The following is a 15,973-nucleotide window of genomic DNA, read 5'->3' on the forward strand; positions in this document are numbered from 1 at the left end:
CGAAGTCTTGGGTGCGCCGCAAAAACAACACCGGCCACCTGTTGGTTTCCAGTAAGGGACATGTTTATGGTCTTTCACACTAAATATTATCTGTATGAATTCACACTGAACATTACTATATAATATATGATGAACAATTTTGTTATGTACATATTTTTTAATATACAATGTTCTATTTAATTATACAATGAACTTTTTTAAATATACGATGAATTTTTAATATATATTAACTTTTTATGGTATGCGATATTTTTTCAAAATACACACTGAATATTATTGTATAAATACACACTGTACAATATACAAAAAACATTTTTGTTATACCAAAAAAGGCTTTTTGCAGGTGATAGAAAAAGGATTTCACTCTGTTTTACATATAAAGCATTAATCACCAACCAACATGGAACAATTTTGTTATATACATTGAACATTTTTTTTTTGGGAGCAAACCATCCATCCAACGCGTCGCTCCTCTCCCTCAAAAAAAAGCTCGCTCGGATCGCCTCGTAGCCAGCCGCCGCCTCCCCAAAACTAGGGTTCTTTGCCTCCCACCGGCGTCGGTGCCGGTCCGTCCCGTCTCCGGTGGCCTTAGGGCCATGGAGGCGGAGTGGATCTCGGCCCATGCCGGTGGGAGGGTTCCGTTTTCATATTTTTTTTCGAGCTTTGTTAGGGTTTATGTCCTGTTCAGGAAGGCGAGACGGCGGCGGCTCCCTGAAGATGGAATAAAGGTCTCCCCGTTTAGTCCCCGTTCCGGTGATGTGTGTAGCATCATCGGTGGGCGTGTGGAGGTGTGTCTCCGGCGGATCTGTCCTCGGTGGATTTGCTCGGATCTGTTCGTCATTCGTCTTCGTTCGTGTGTCTTCAGGTTGGATCCTTTTGATCTACACTCTTCATCTGCGGCGGTTGTTGTTCTGGTGCGTTGGTTCCATGGGGCCTTAGCACGACGACTTCCCGACTGTCTACTACAACAATGTTTGCCCGGTTCTGTCGAGGGAGGGGCGATGACAGCGGCGCGCCTTCGGCTTGCTTCAGTGCTTGTAGTCGTCGCTAGGTGGTCTACGGTTCTGAATGTAAATTTTATTATTTCTAGTGTCCGTTGTACTACCATGATTGAAGATGAATAGATTAAATGTTTTTCCGCAAAAAAATAAAAATAAAATACATTGAACATTTTTTTCCTGCAGGATCGATTCCTGGAAACTTGTGATGGAAAAAAATATCTCTCACAGGGGCCATTTTGCCCAGCGTGTCTAGAATAGTAGTACAAAAGGACGTACGTCTACTTTTTGACAAGGTGATCGCTTTGACGTTGTGGTCAGCTCGTGAAAACTACCAACAGTAGGTCGCAGGTTCGACGTACATAGAGCACTGGCTCAAGTTAAGGAACCGTGAGTGAGTTTTTCCATATTAAAGCGTGAGGTTCCTAGTTCGATGCCAGTGCGGGACAACACAGAAAACAGCAGTCCTCCGACCCTAAAAAGAGCGACGTCAGAACACACAACAGTAACATTCCGTTATCGTAAAAAAGCCCCTGAAGGCCTGTCACGTTTTTCTGTAGAAAAAAACAGACTTAGAGCAGCCCAACGTCGGGCCAACACAGCAGCAACATCCCTATTTTTGTCCCAAAAAGGCAACATCGAAACACGCAACAACAACATTATTGTTAAAAAAGCACTAGAAGGACGTCTGTGATGGTTCGAACAACATAAAGAAACTAAGGCTGACATATGTGAGTCGAACACGTGTTACACATCAACATGAGCCATCCATGACGGTCTGTTTGGTGTACAGCTGGTCGATTCGTGACGGTATCCGTGACGGTCCATCCCAAGGGGGCCATTGCCATGGGGTTTGTTCTCATCTAATTAATCTGTGACGGATTTCATGACGAAGCGGACAATTCCGTCATCGATCATGACGGTTTCGGGGAACGTCATCAGAAATCCGTCATGGATTAACACATTTCTTGTGGTGAATATTAAGAAGTATGGATTCCGCTTTCACATCAAGTAGGGACATTTTCCATGTCTAACCACGAACCTCAATGTCATGTCACGGTCTCCTGCTGTCACAAGCAAAAAGTCCTTGCCAGTAAGCAATACACTTAACATAAGGATTTGTAGTTAAGTCAGATAATATTTCTGTGAACATTCATTTTGGCTACAAATGTTCTCAATAATTTGAGTTGTACTACCGGTGACAAAGGTCCTTACCAATCGGTCAGTATGTGTAAGAGATCCGCAATATTTATTCGGCAGTTAGCCTTATTGTAAACTTTTAAAGATGATGCAATGGGCATTTTTTGTTTCCTTTCAATTTATTCATTGAAGATAGACATGCTAATGTGAGACGTGGTGTTTCTGCTCCCGGCGGCATGGATGAACAGTAAAGTGTAGAAAAAAATAGAACACAAATACCGATTTTTTTGTGACACACATTGTTGAATGTCAGGTGCGTGCAAAATTTTGTGACGAAAAAACATTTCTAGTGCTCTGCGAAAAAAAACCAATGCTCTAAAAATGGTATTTTTTAAAGCATTTCAATGAAAAAGGGTTTCCCCTGCTTTATGTATAAAGCAACCATCACCACAACATTCGAGCAAGAAGATACAAACGCACTCCACCACCACACTCAAGCACACACCCAAGGCGAGATACAAAGGTGTCGGGCACTGAAAACACCACCCCAACGACGACCAAGCACCCTAATGATAAGCAAAGAAGAACCGCTTGGGTTGATGGAGACCACGACCAAGATGAGCAATCCACCGAGGAGCAGTGAGATGGACACGGCCGGAGCGAGGACTCCAAGACGATGCCTTCAAGAAGGATACGACCACAGGTAGCCGTCACCGTCTGATCCCGAAGATCAAGTTTTCACCCGGAGTGACACAAAACAAGTGGAAGCACCACGACGGAGCCTGCAAGGAGGAGAATGACATCCACGGATGCCGCCTCCATCGGCCAGTACCGGGACTAAGAAAGTAGTGAACCCGGTGCTCCTACCCCTCCGCCGCAATCCCGCTCCGCCAACCACCCGCATCCATGCCGCCTAAGCGCCCACGGCTTCCGGCCCGCACCAAAGCCGCGTGGTCAGCCCATGACCAACACACCTACCACCGCTAGAGCTGCCGCCCTACATCTAGACCGCCCTGAGAACCACCAAAGGCCGTGACTTTGAACAGACCCGCACCCCAACCGCCTCCAGGACCACCGGCAAACCACCCTCCTCGAGCAACGCCGGAACCAAGAGTAGAGAAGCGTGGATGGGGAAGGGGGAGGGGAGGAGCGGCCCACAGCCACGACCGGCGACAAGCCCCTGTGCCGGCGACGGGTAGCTCGACATCGGAGCCCTCGTCCCCCAACCAGCCTCACCCCTGAAACCACATGTTTTGCCCGACCCGCGCGAGACCACTGGTAGCAGTCCGTCACCGGAGAGGAGGGAGCAGAGCCCTCGCCGCTACTGCCATGGATGGCCACCAGGGGGCCGGGGTCTCCTGTGCCGTGCGTCGCGGACCGGCCATAAGGGCCTGACCAGGCAGCGACGTGCACATCCACCCGCTGCGCTCCCCCCCCCCCGGCCCATGAGCCATGAAGCGGATCTGGTCGCGCCGCCGCGAAGCAGCAACCGCGCCCCACCGGCCTCCAGTCCGCACCACCTCCGCGCCGCCCGTCGCATCGCCCAGACTTCCATCAATGTCATGTAACTTGGCACGAGGGTGAAACATTCAACAATGTTTGACAACAAAGCCTTTAGTTTCAAACAAGTTGGGGTAGGCTAGAGGTGAAATCTATAAGTTCTCAAAACTAACTTATGGTTCTGGCACGATGTTTATTGCCAAAAAATTCATATTGCATGAAAGAATTGCGAAACAGGTTCTGTTGCAGTTTTTCAATGGTTAAATTCCACCACATGTTCTTCAAAAGTGTAGAAAGTCCTGACACATAATTTGGTACATATAGGATAGGAGCGCCTCCTATTATTTCGTTTCACCTGAAAACCAACCTTCTTGCTTTTGCTTCCCAATTTACCGGTCATTTTCCCGGTGGCCGCAGCAGTCAAGTTAGCTCTCAGCTCTGTACCAGGCATCCCCATTTACCATATACCAAGCATGTTCATCAGTTCTGTACCCCTCCCACCTAGTGCTCCCCTGCTCTGCTTTACTATGCCAACTTCTTTTTCCAATTCAGTAATCTGGAGAAAGGGATTTCCTTTTAGAAGATTGGTTTGTACAGTCCAAAAACTGAATAGGCATGTTTATGAGCGTTAATATGCATTTGCCATTCACAATCATGCCATAATATCCTCTGTTGCATTATGAAAAATGGCTAAAAAATTCTACTTTCATGAAATTGTTTAACATTCGCAATATATGGGCTGCACCGAAGTACTGCACGATACTACAGCAAGTTGAAACTTCCTCCAGCGCTTTATTTGGGAGTAGGCAAGTAGCTATTATGTTTGGCTTCTCTAGATCCACACGCAAGTGCAGTATGATATTAGCAAGTGGAAACCACCCCCAACGTACACTTTGTTTGGTAGCTATTGTGTCTTTCTCTTCCACTGACTACTACGTACTGTATATGATATTGGCAAGTTGAAACCCATTACATAGGGTTGCCAGGAAAGAGAGAATAGCATGCGGGCTGAGCAGATGCAAAAGCACCGAGTTGTGTACTCACGGACCACGGAAAACCCGCGTCGCCATATGCTGAACCCGCGTATGCGTATGGCGTATGCGTCTGACATGTGAAAGCAATGCAATTGACCCAACTCTTGCTTAAGTTTGTCACCACTTGCTTTCCTTCTCCTTCCACCAACCACAGCACCCCATAGGAGCTTTGGCGACAGAGCTCCACGGGGAGATATCTCTGCCCTTTCACCAATTTAGGTCTGCTCCATTTTGGGTGTTGCTAAGGTACATGCTCCCCTCAAATCTTGGGTGTGATTTATACCTCTCCGGTTGTTCCTCGTCTATCAGTGCTTAATCCCTTTCCCTTCTTCACATGCTGCAGTTCTTCTTCCTCTGATCCCCAAGATCATGGCAGAATCACTGCTTTTCCCTTTGGTGCGTGGCGTGGCCAGCAAGGCCACAAACGCCCTCGTCCAGACCGTGACCCGCATGTGTGGCCTCGATGACGACCGCCAAACGCTGGAGCACCATCTGCTAGCCGTGGAGTGTAAGCTGGTCAACGCGGAGGAAATGAGCCAAACAAATGGCTACGTCAAGAGCTGGATGGAGAAGCTCAAGGCCGTCGCCTACGAGGCCGACGACGTCCTCGACGAATTTGAGTACGAGGCGCTGCGCCGCAAATCCCAGATCGGCAACTCCACTTCCTGCAAGGTACTTGGCTATGTCACGTGCTGCAGCCTGCTGCTCTTCCGTTTTGCCATGAGCAAGAAGCTCGAGGCAGTCCTCGGTAAGATCAAGGAGCTGGTTGAGGAGATGAACACGTTTGGCCTTGAGAATTCTGGGAGTCGGGAGTACCAGCAACATCCTTGGCGGCAGACGCACTCCAAACTGGATGAATCTACAAAAATATTTGGAAGAGGTGATGACAAGGAGGGAGTGGTGAAGTTGCTGCTAGACCAGCAAGATCAGAGGATGGTGCAGGTGCTGCCCATCTTTGGCATGGGAGGTCTTGGCAAGACAACACTTGCTAAGATGGTGTACAATGACCAAGAGGTCAAGCAACATTTCGAGTTGAAGATGTGGCACTGCGTGTCAGAGAATTTTGATGTTATTGCTATTGTGAAATCCATCATTGAATTAGCTACAAATGAAAGATGTGACCTGCCCGACAATATTGAACTATTGCAGAAGAAACTTGATGAAGTCACTGGCCAAAAGAGATTTTTACTTGTTCTCGATGATGTATGGAATGAAGAAAAGAGGATGTGGGATGATGAATTGAAGCCAATACTTTGTTCTGTTGGCTTACCAGGAAGTGTTATAGTGGTCACATGCCGAAGCAAGCAAGTGGCATCTATAATGGCCACCATTAAGCCCCATGAGCTAGCATTTCTGAGTGAAGAAGATTCGTGGGAACTGTTTTCGAACAAAGCATTTAGTGATGGTGTAGAGGAGCAACTAGAGTTACACACCATTGGAAGACGTATTGTCAATAAATGCGAGGGGTTGCCTCTTGCTCTGAAGACAATGGGTGGATTGTTGAGCTCAAAGAAACAAGTAGATGAATGGAAAGCCATAGAAGAAAGTAACATTGGTGCTAATGTTGGAGGTAAATATGAGGTCATGCCTATACTAAAGTTAAGCTACAAACACCTGTCATATGAAATGAAGCAATGTTTTGCATTTTGTGCACTTTTTCGCAAGGATTATGAGATGGAGAAGGGTATGTTGATCCAACTATGGATGGCAAATGGCTTCATTCAAGAAGATGGAACAATGGATTTAACACAGAAAGGAGAATTCATTTTCCATGAGTTGGTTTGGAGGTCCTTCCTGCAAAATACAAAAGAAGTACTCAGCAGTGCTTATTCTGTTAGCTCAAAATATGAGACGGTAGTATTTAAAATGCATGACTTAATGCATGACTTAGCCAGAGATGTTAGCAATGAATGTGCCACCATAAGAGAATTAATTAAACAGAAAGCATTGGTAAAAAATGTCCGTCACCTTCAAATGTCAAGGGTTAAACTGGAAAAGATCTGTGGGTTGTTTGATGGCAGAACATCTGTCCGCACTTTGTTAGCTCCTTCAAGGATACAACATCGTTTTTTACACCAGGATATTAAACGACTTCCATATTTATTGCCATTTGTATCATTACGAGCATTGCGATGGCAGAGTGTTCGCGTCAGTTTCAATGTTGAAAATGCAAAACATTTACGGTATCTTGACCTCTCCACTTCTCACGTCAATGTTAGATTGCTACATTCAGTATGCCTATTGTATAACCTCCAAACATTGAGGCTCAATCGTTGCTCTGGACTACGACAGTTTCCCGAAGACATGATGATAAGCCTGAGAAAGCTATTACATCTTTATCTTCTTGGATGTCATGAGTTGGAGCGGATGCCTCGAAACATCGGTCAGCTGAACAACCTTCGGACACTAACAACATTTGTTGTGGATACTAGAGATGGTTATGGCATTGAGGAGCTCAAAGACTTGCAACAGCTTCGCGGCAGGTTGGAACTGTACAACTTGAGAAAAATAAAGAGTGCAGGGCATGCAAAAGAAGCCAATCTCCAGCAGAAGCAAAATCTGAGTGAGTTATTGTTCTCTTGGGGTCTTAAAAAATATGACAAGCCCGAAAATGAGGCATGTAATGAGGAAGAAGTGTTCCAGCATCTAGAACCTCATAGCAAGATCCAAATTTTGGAATTGTATGGATATGGTGGCCCAGAAATACCACGATGGATGAGAGACCCTCAGATGTTTCAGTGCTTAAGAAAACTCATTATTGCCAACTGGACAAGGTGTAAGAGTTTACCTGTAGTATGGCTCTCACCCTCACTGGAGTACTTACACTTGGACAACATGGATAAACTGAAGACATTGTGTGATAACCTTTGCATAGAAGGTGGAGGACGCAGTACTCCTCTACAAATTTTCCCAAAGTTGAAGGTGATGGTCTTGGAAGAGCTACCTAGTCTAGAGGGATGGGCAGAAAACAATGAGGGTGTGGCCATTGATAGCTCAGTAATATTCCCTATGCTTGAGAAGCTAGAAATCAACCGCTGCCCTAAGGTTGCAAGTTTTCCACTGAGCCCCGTTCTCAAAGACCTGAGTTTAGCAGAATTCCCGGCACGGGAGATGAAGTGTTTAAGGGATATTCCAATGTTGCCTACATCCCTTGAAATTTTGTGGATTCAATGCTTCGGAGGTTTGGTGGTGCTGCCGTCAAACCTAGGAGATCTGGCAAAGCTGAGCTACCTACTGGTGCATAGCTGCAGCAACCTGAAAGGGTTGCCTGATGGGATGGATGGCCTCACTTCTCTTCGGCGATTATGGATAACTCATTGTCCAGCAATAGAAGTATTCCCGAATGGTCTCCTTCAGCGTTTACCAGCCCTTGACCGCCTACACATACAAGGCTGCCCCGAGTTGGAAAGACGATGCAGAGAAGGTGGGGAGTATTTCAACCAGCTGGTCCCACGTAAATCAGGATTAAGAACTGGAGCTCCAGAAGCAGAAGCAGAATCCACAATTATAGCACCAGAAGCTGGAACCAGCAGAAAGAAGTTTCTAAGAAGTCTCTTGTGCTCACTCGAAGTCCGATGATAACTAAGGTGCGTATACCACAATTCCTTTCCTCGTGTTATTATGGTTTAGTTAACTATCTTTCCTCGTGCTATATTCCAGTATAATACGAGCAACTCCCAACTGGTTACTTTTTTTTCGTTTCATAGGATCTGCTGATTCCGAAGTCTTTTGATCTTCGGTCTCAGTGCCACATTCTGTACACATTTCTTTGGACACATATACCTAGCTGCTTACTGCTCTGTTCTCGTCTCAACGATCACCAAAATTAGCATAAAGACGTAAACTTTCAATCCAGTGACATCTCTAGTACTTCCTGGTAATGCCAGTGTTAATCTGGTTGCACCAGCTGGAGAATTCGATTCCTTGCAGTTGTGGTCTACTGCAGATTGCCAATGATAATTATCAACCATTTCAGGTTGGAAGAGTTGAAATCCGCCAAAGCTCTGTATGTTGGTGTCAGTGCTGTGATGCAGAGTCGACGAAGGCTTCTTTCACGAGCATGACCGAGGCCGAGGAATGGCCGAGTGTTTCAGGTAAAATTTAATAGAAAAAAAACTGAACCTTGTACTCTCCTGTGCATATACCACTCTCATAATCTATTATGCTTGATTGTTTTTCTAGCATGGGCGAAACCCCAATTTTCATTACTCCCTCTGTTCACTTTTATAAGGCCTTGAAGACATTTCAGGGTATAAAGTACTCCCTCCGTCCGAAAATGCTTGTCGAATAAATGAATGTATCTAGACGCAACTTAGTTCTAGATACATCCATTTTCATCTATTTCTCCGACAAGTATTTTCGGACGGAGGGAGTAGCTTATTTTCAGTTGTCTAAAATGACTTATAAAAGTGAACGGAGGGAGTGGCTTTTGGACAACAAAAACAATATCTCAAGATCTATTGTCCTTGATTACTTATCTGCTAATTCTTTTAAGCAGGACAACCAGAAGTATGGTAGCAGCGGTCGCCGCTGGTTCCTCTTGAGATGAGGTTACGTCGACCCAACCTTCGAGCTGAGCTCGGACAGGAAAAATCGTTTAGTTACATTTCTCATTTCTCCGACAAACGGCCCTTCAACAAATTTATTTCCTCCAAGCTCTCAAGGTGATTGGAAGGTATGCTCCATCTTTGCTTAATTTTAACAACTATGCTCGAATCAACTAAGCAAAGTACTTAATCTAGCCAAACCTCTGTTCTGCTTCATAAATCGATACGTGAATTGCTTTGATGACACTACTTAATCTGAGATGGAGAAAAAAATGCTGCCATTATCTCCTTTCTCTTTATTTGTCAAGGAAACTGGTTATCACGCTAGCTAGAGGCTGATTTCGTGTCTGTCAGGAACCAAGTGCCGGATGACGTCAGCTGCAGCACTGTTTCGTTCTTAACAAACGAGAGTAAGCACATAACTACTCTTTCGCCTGCTCATCATTGATGGATACCCTCTTATGTATGTAAAGTACTTCTTTGGTATACTAAAAATTATCTTGCTTTGAACTCCTGTAAGAATTCAGATACCACTCTGTGATGGCAGCGTCAGGGAAATCCAAGCAGTTCATCAAATCCGTATGAATGCATGCCTTGGTACATCTCCTAACAAATTGGATGGATGATATGCTGACAATATTCAGGTAAAACGTAACGCTAATGCGATCTCAATGTACCTGCAGGTTGGAGTCTCTGAAAGCATCCGCAAACTGAAGGAACCAATGCCATGCCCGTCAAGCGAATTCCGAACTCCATCGTCACTGCAGTGATGAGTCTTATCTGAAAGTAGATGTGATAATCAGAACTAGATCCTGCTGTGACTATCGCCGCTTTCCCTAGAGATTTTCTCTAGCAGAGTATCTGCCTATGCGTTCGGCCAGCAATCTGCCTATGTCAATCCGTTTTCTATGCATGTATGTCAGTGCAAACTTCTACGTATTTTCCTACAAATTTTCTCTGAGAGGAACGAAGTCTCAACTTGTGCAAAACTTGTGCTTATTTGAGGAGGAAGAGTGCAGCTGGCTGACGCTTATACTGAAGGTTTGTGGCAAAACTGTGACGTGGAATCAAAACTGACAAATGATCCTTAGCAATTTACCTTGCTCTAATAACAGTTTTTTTACCTGCAAAAAAAATTACTTTGCTCTAATAACAGTTTGTTTTCAGAGCTTGTTATGAAGAACTACTCCCTTCGTTCCTAAATATTTGCCTTTTTAGAGATTTCAAATGGACTACCGCATATGGATGTATATAGACATATTTTAGTGTAGATTCACTCATTTTGCTCCGTATATAGTCACTTGTTGAAATCTCTAGAAAGACAAATATTTAGGAACGGAGGGAGCAGTACATTTTCTAGCGCTGAAAACCCAAATCCATAAGGGCCTCTATGGTGTAGCAGATTGCAAAAAGTACCACACCACCCCTTCCCTTCGATCCCACCACCCCTCGAATGAACCCCCTCCTACGATCCGATTTTTTCCTGATTTTTCTGCCTCCTCCCGATTTATTTTTCCTCTGCACACGTGGTTGCGGGCTCGCCCTGATTTTCTTGGCTGCTGCACACGCACAATCAGCAGTTTAAAAATAGGCAAAAAAAAATAGGCCTATCAACAAGGGGATCAAACCCACACCCTCCCATACTAAATGTAACCACATCAACCAGCTAGGCTTGCTCCTTTTGTTGATTCCACAAAAGTTACATACTAGTTGAATCTTCTTGAGACGAGATTGCACAAAAAAAAAAAGACAAACGATCATTAACTGAAAAATCAAAAACGGCAGCCTCACTTGTCCGGTTTTTAGGACTATGCACCCCAGTTCCATTATTTTTTCTGCACGTTCCACACCGGTTCATATGGTTCACAAAACTGATCGTCCCATTCCCTCCTTTCAGGTGCAAGTTACCAGAGTGTTTTCGTGTAAGTTATCAACTATATGGGTCGTATATTACCATGCTATTTACATAGAAATTATCGAGGGGTATTTTCTTAACAACTTTTTCCCCCTTGGTCAATTTAAGGAGGTATCGTACATAAGTTATCAAGTATGTGTTCATATATTACCTGCTATTTTCACATAAGTTATCGAGAGTATATTTTTATAATATTTTTCCCTTTGGTCAAAGTTACCACGGTGTTTGTAAGTAAGTTATCGGGTATGCGATTCATTTATTACCGTGTTATTTTCACATAATTACCGGGGGTATATTTCAGTTTTCAATAACCTTTCCCCCCTTGGTCGAAGTTACCACAATGTTTATACGTACATTATGGGGTATGCCGTTCATACATTACGGTGTTTTTTCACATAGGTTGTGTGTTGTACAGCCTTGTTCTTCCCATCAAACTTTGCTTTACCATCAAGCTTGCCCTTATTCTTGAACTTGTGGGACTGGAAGTTTTTCTTCTGTACCAGATTGGCACTAGATCCTCCCTCAATACCTCGAGCACGTGTGTCCTTTGCTCTCGCCTTTTCTTCCACATCAAGAGTACCAATGAGATCCGGGACGGAAAACTCCTGTCTCTTATGCTTCAGTAAGGTAGTAAAGTTCCTCCATGAAGGAGGAAACTTAGTGATGATACCCCCGGCAACAAACTTGTCCGGTAGGATACAATTGAAGTGCTCAAGTTCTCTAACAAATGACTGTATCTCATGAGCTTGCTCAACCACGGAGCGCTCTTCAGTCATCCTGTAGTCATAGAATTGCTCCATGATGTACATCTTAGTGCCAGCATCCGAGACCCCAAACTTGGCCTCGAGTGCATCCCACATATCTTTTCCATTATCAATTGACGCATAAGCATCAACTATGTTCTCACCAAGAACACTCAAGAGAGCAGCCTTAAACAAAGTATCCATTTTCTGAAAAGCTTGTACATGTTGAGCATCAAGTTCTTCTTCAGGTCTACCAAGAGTGGCGTCATAGCAACTCATGGTTTGAAACCATAAGACTGCTCTCACGCGCCACCTCTTATAGTGGATACCCTCAAACATAGGAGGTCTCATGGAAGGAGCGAAACCATTCGAGGTAAATTGCCTATGATAAGGTTTTTGGATTGTTGGAAATATGAGCAATTTATCGAATGATTTTATTAACAGAAATACTAGATAAAGCATGACTAAAATAGCAAATATAAAGCAAGTCATGCAATCTGTCAGAGAGAAGGTAAACATCGTCTGCATATATGAACTTGAGGTAAACTCATTTAGAACAGACACTAGATGAAGTTGCTTATACGACATAGAACCTAACATACGTAGTGCAGAAACTAGAGCCAAGAACTGTAGCAGGACTTCTAACAGAAAGGATAAGAACACATACGACACAACAGCAGCAAAAGCGCTAGACTTGGGGTCGGTGTCCTCGCCTGCCATGTCGTCGAGGAGGTCGTGGACCTCGGGGAAGAAGTCGTCATCGGGAAAGTAGTCGTCGGCGACCGGATCGTCCGTGATGAAGCAGCCAGTAGTTGCGCTGAGCGCTCCCCAAAAACCTTATCACCCTTCTCCCGTACAGGACTCAAAAGGTGCGGTCTCGGAGGCCTACTGTCCCGACGTGCGGTGCACGCCGCAAGCCGAGATGAGGAAGACAGCAGCAGCTCAGAGATGCAACCGATGGCGAGGGAAGGAGTAGTTCTGGTGTGTCTTGCTGAGAGGAGCGACCTCCCTTTTATAGGCGCAAGAGAAGGAGGTGAGAGGGCAGCGCCGGGAGCTGAAGGGAACGAGGGAGACGAAACGAACAGACAGCAGCCGAAGGGTGCAGCGTTCGTATTCAATGTCCACTACAGCAAAAAAATTTCAGCTCCCGAGTGACCTTTCGTATACCCATAGTGCATGGCAAAAATTTAGACATCGGCTCGGCTCATTCCCGCAACCCGCGGCGCGTCGTGACGAGGCGTGGCGAGGCGGGCGATGGAGGAGGAGCGCGCATGGATGTCCCTCTTGTTTTCATGCTCATACAAGTGGGGAAGGAGCCTCTCTTATAAAGAGGTCCAACCCCCTCTAAACTAGCAATGTGGGACTAAACTTTTAGTAGTATCCCTTGCCTTGCACAAATGGGCTAAGTGGGCCTCTAGGATTTATTAGGAATATCTGAAATAGTTATTGGGATGCCCAAATAGACTAAATTCCAGCACTTTTCCCCAAGTTGAAGTTAATAGGACACAGGGTATCTAACTTACCAACCATGCGGTGCATAAATTACCATGCTATTTTCGCGGGAATTACCGAGGTGTGTTCCAACAAATTTTATCTCCGGTCAAAAGTTACTAGGCCCGGGTAACTTATCAGCCCCTCAGGCCATCGTGTAAGAAAACTTCTTGCAATAATAACTTTTTTAGTGTTCATATATTGAACAATAACTAGGGTGGAATGAGTTATCTACGGGTCGATCCCATAAGTGTTGGGTCTTGCAGGATGCTTTTTTATTCACTAGTTCCACGAATATACAACTACATGGATTGATGAATCTTAGCACAAGCATGATGTAGCTGACCTGGTTAGTGCGGTCAGAATTTCCCATTGACCAGGCTAGGTCTTGGGTCAATGCACCATGTCATCATCACGAAGGACATGCCGGACGTGACCACCCTGAATTCAGGTAAAATGAATCAAAGACGACCAGCGGCAAGCCATATTTTGCATATTGTAGCAAGCAATTCAGAAGCACGATGGTTGATTGGCTTCTTACGGAGTAGAGGAAAGTGAGGATCTGGAACTTGCTAGAGATGGTCCAGACGGTGAGGTTGTACTACACGCTGAAGCCAATGACGGTGGCCTGGAGGAAGCTGAAGGACACACCTATGTAGAACTAAGCACCATGGCACCGTCGAGCAGGACGACCGTGCTAGCGAGCTTGGTGACGCCGATGGCCACCCTGAGGTTGAGAGACACGGAGCGAGTGACTACGACGAGGATGAAGGATCGTTGGGGGATGGTCGTCCGGTGGCTTGAGAAGCTCCTATTCATGCGGCTCCCGGCCGTTTGATAAGATAAAGAGAAATGTGGTTTATCAGGTCAAAACAATACAAGTAATCGGTCGAAACAAATACAAGTCGCGCCCCTAGGTATACTCTACCTACCCACCTGTGTTGGTTTCGGGTACATGTACCCTTTTGTTGAAGGACGTTCGAGCTTTTCCTGGGAGTATGGCATCAGTTACATACTTCAGCGCCGTAGCGCCTGGTATGAGCCTCGTGGAGAAGCGTTATTGTGCTGACACATCATAAATTATCATGCTAAAATGAAGTTACCATGCCAAGAAATAGAAAGAGTTAAACATGATGACAAAGTGTGATTTAAACGTGGTGACACTTCAGTTATCAAGCTGGCATATTAAGTTATCAGGCTCAAATTGCATAAATTATCGGGTTGAAAGTAAAAAAAATATTGAAAGCAGATCAAATTAAAAATGCTGACATGGTATAACTTGTTAGGCTAAAAGCAATATGAATTATCAGTTAGAAGTGTTCTAGTTACCATGTTGAAAAAATATAATGAGTTAAATAGGCTAACAAAGTGGTTTTTATCATGTTGACACACTAAAATTTATTCTGGACGACATACTATAAATTATCAGGTTCAAGTTGCATAAGTCATCAAGTTGAAGTAAAACATGAGTGTTGAAACCTGTTAGAGCTAAACATTTTGATACATCACAAGTTATCAGGCTCAAGTTGCATAAGTTATGTGGTTAAAGTAGGAAAAATAAGTATTCAAAGCGGTTCGAGTTAGAATGTTGGCATGATATAATTTATCAAGCTAAATCAATATGAATTATCAGGTAGAAACAATTGAAGTTATTATGCTGAAAAATAAAATGATTTAAACAGGTTTGCAAAGTGAGTGTTATCATGGTGACACGCTAGAAGTGACCAAGATGACATAGTGTAAGTTATAAGGCCCTAGATGCATAAGGTTCATATTTTAACCTTCCTCTGAACAAAATACTCCTCATGCCAACTGGTCCTAAGGCCAAGAACACAAGGAAACATAAGTACCTGAATGGTCAGCCCAAGATCGATGACGCCATCTTTGTGCCGCTCTCGGAAGGTCTCGAGGCCCTTTCATGATATGTAGCTGAACCAGTGCACGTCGACATGATCTCAAAGTAGTTTGATCCCTACATCATAATAAGTAGACATATGCACATGTTTCAATCTGGGGCGCATCAAGAATATCTGAATTTGAGCACGTTGATGGAGACGTGAGGAAGCATGCATGGTTATTATAGCTTGTAGAATTTGTACTGAGGTCTAGACAACACTGGCTTTGGTTGTAGGACTGCACAAGCCTCCCCTCGGCTGCACTAAGCTGCAGGTCTTGGGGTTCACAATGTCGGACAGAATTTTCAGCCTCTCTGTGTAGGGCACGTTCCTGTCCACCGGGAACCCCCTTGACCTTCTCCATTTCCTCATTCATAACACTCTGCATAACCAATTACTCATCAGAAACGTGTCTGAGGTACTGAAAATGTTTAGCTTATGAAATGCAATAAATTTTGCTCACCTTGATGTTGTCCCTGAGCTGAGGAGAAATCTCCTTATCGAAGCTATCGGATATCTTGAAATACAGGACCAGGATTACGCCTTCATCGTCATTCTGGCCGAACATGGTAGTAGGATAGGCAAGCAACTATACACATTAGCTAACTTGGTAAGTTTCAAATATAACAAATCAATACTGCTTGGTTAAGTAGTTAAAGAAACACGAGTGAATTACTGAATGTTCACAATCTTGGCAACTGCCACAAGTA

General features: G+C 44.5%; 1 protein-coding gene across 3 annotated transcripts; it reads left to right on the forward strand.

The window, feature by feature from the left end:
* Positions 1-4,793: 4,793 nt before the first annotated feature.
* On the forward strand, positions 4,794-10,259 carry LOC123163034 (disease resistance protein RGA2). Of its 3 annotated transcripts, none has more exons than XM_044580791.1 (7): positions 4,794-4,918; positions 5,016-8,259; positions 8,649-8,766; positions 9,171-9,347; positions 9,574-9,629; positions 9,740-9,816; positions 9,903-10,259. In XM_044580791.1, exon 2 carries the CDS (start codon positions 5,042-5,044, stop codon positions 8,249-8,251), a length of 3,210 nt encoding a protein of 1,069 aa, XP_044436726.1. In that variant the 5' UTR covers positions 4,794-4,918; positions 5,016-5,041; the 3' UTR covers positions 8,252-8,259; positions 8,649-8,766; positions 9,171-9,347; positions 9,574-9,629; positions 9,740-9,816; positions 9,903-10,259. The 3 variants fall into 3 exon arrangements, with proteins under 3 accessions (XP_044436726.1, XP_044436727.1, XP_044436728.1); XM_044580792.1 differs by having other exon boundaries at positions 9,747-9,816; XM_044580793.1 differs by lacking the exons at positions 8,649-8,766; positions 9,171-9,347; positions 9,574-9,629; positions 9,740-9,816; positions 9,903-10,259 and having other exon boundaries at positions 5,016-6,855; positions 6,965-7,231.
* The last annotated feature ends 5,714 nt before the right edge of the window (positions 10,260-15,973 follow it).

Source organism: Triticum aestivum, chromosome 7B (assembly GCF_018294505.1).
Source record: "Triticum aestivum cultivar Chinese Spring chromosome 7B, IWGSC CS RefSeq v2.1, whole genome shotgun sequence".
NCBI classification, from domain to species: Eukaryota; Viridiplantae; Streptophyta; class Magnoliopsida; order Poales; family Poaceae; genus Triticum; species Triticum aestivum.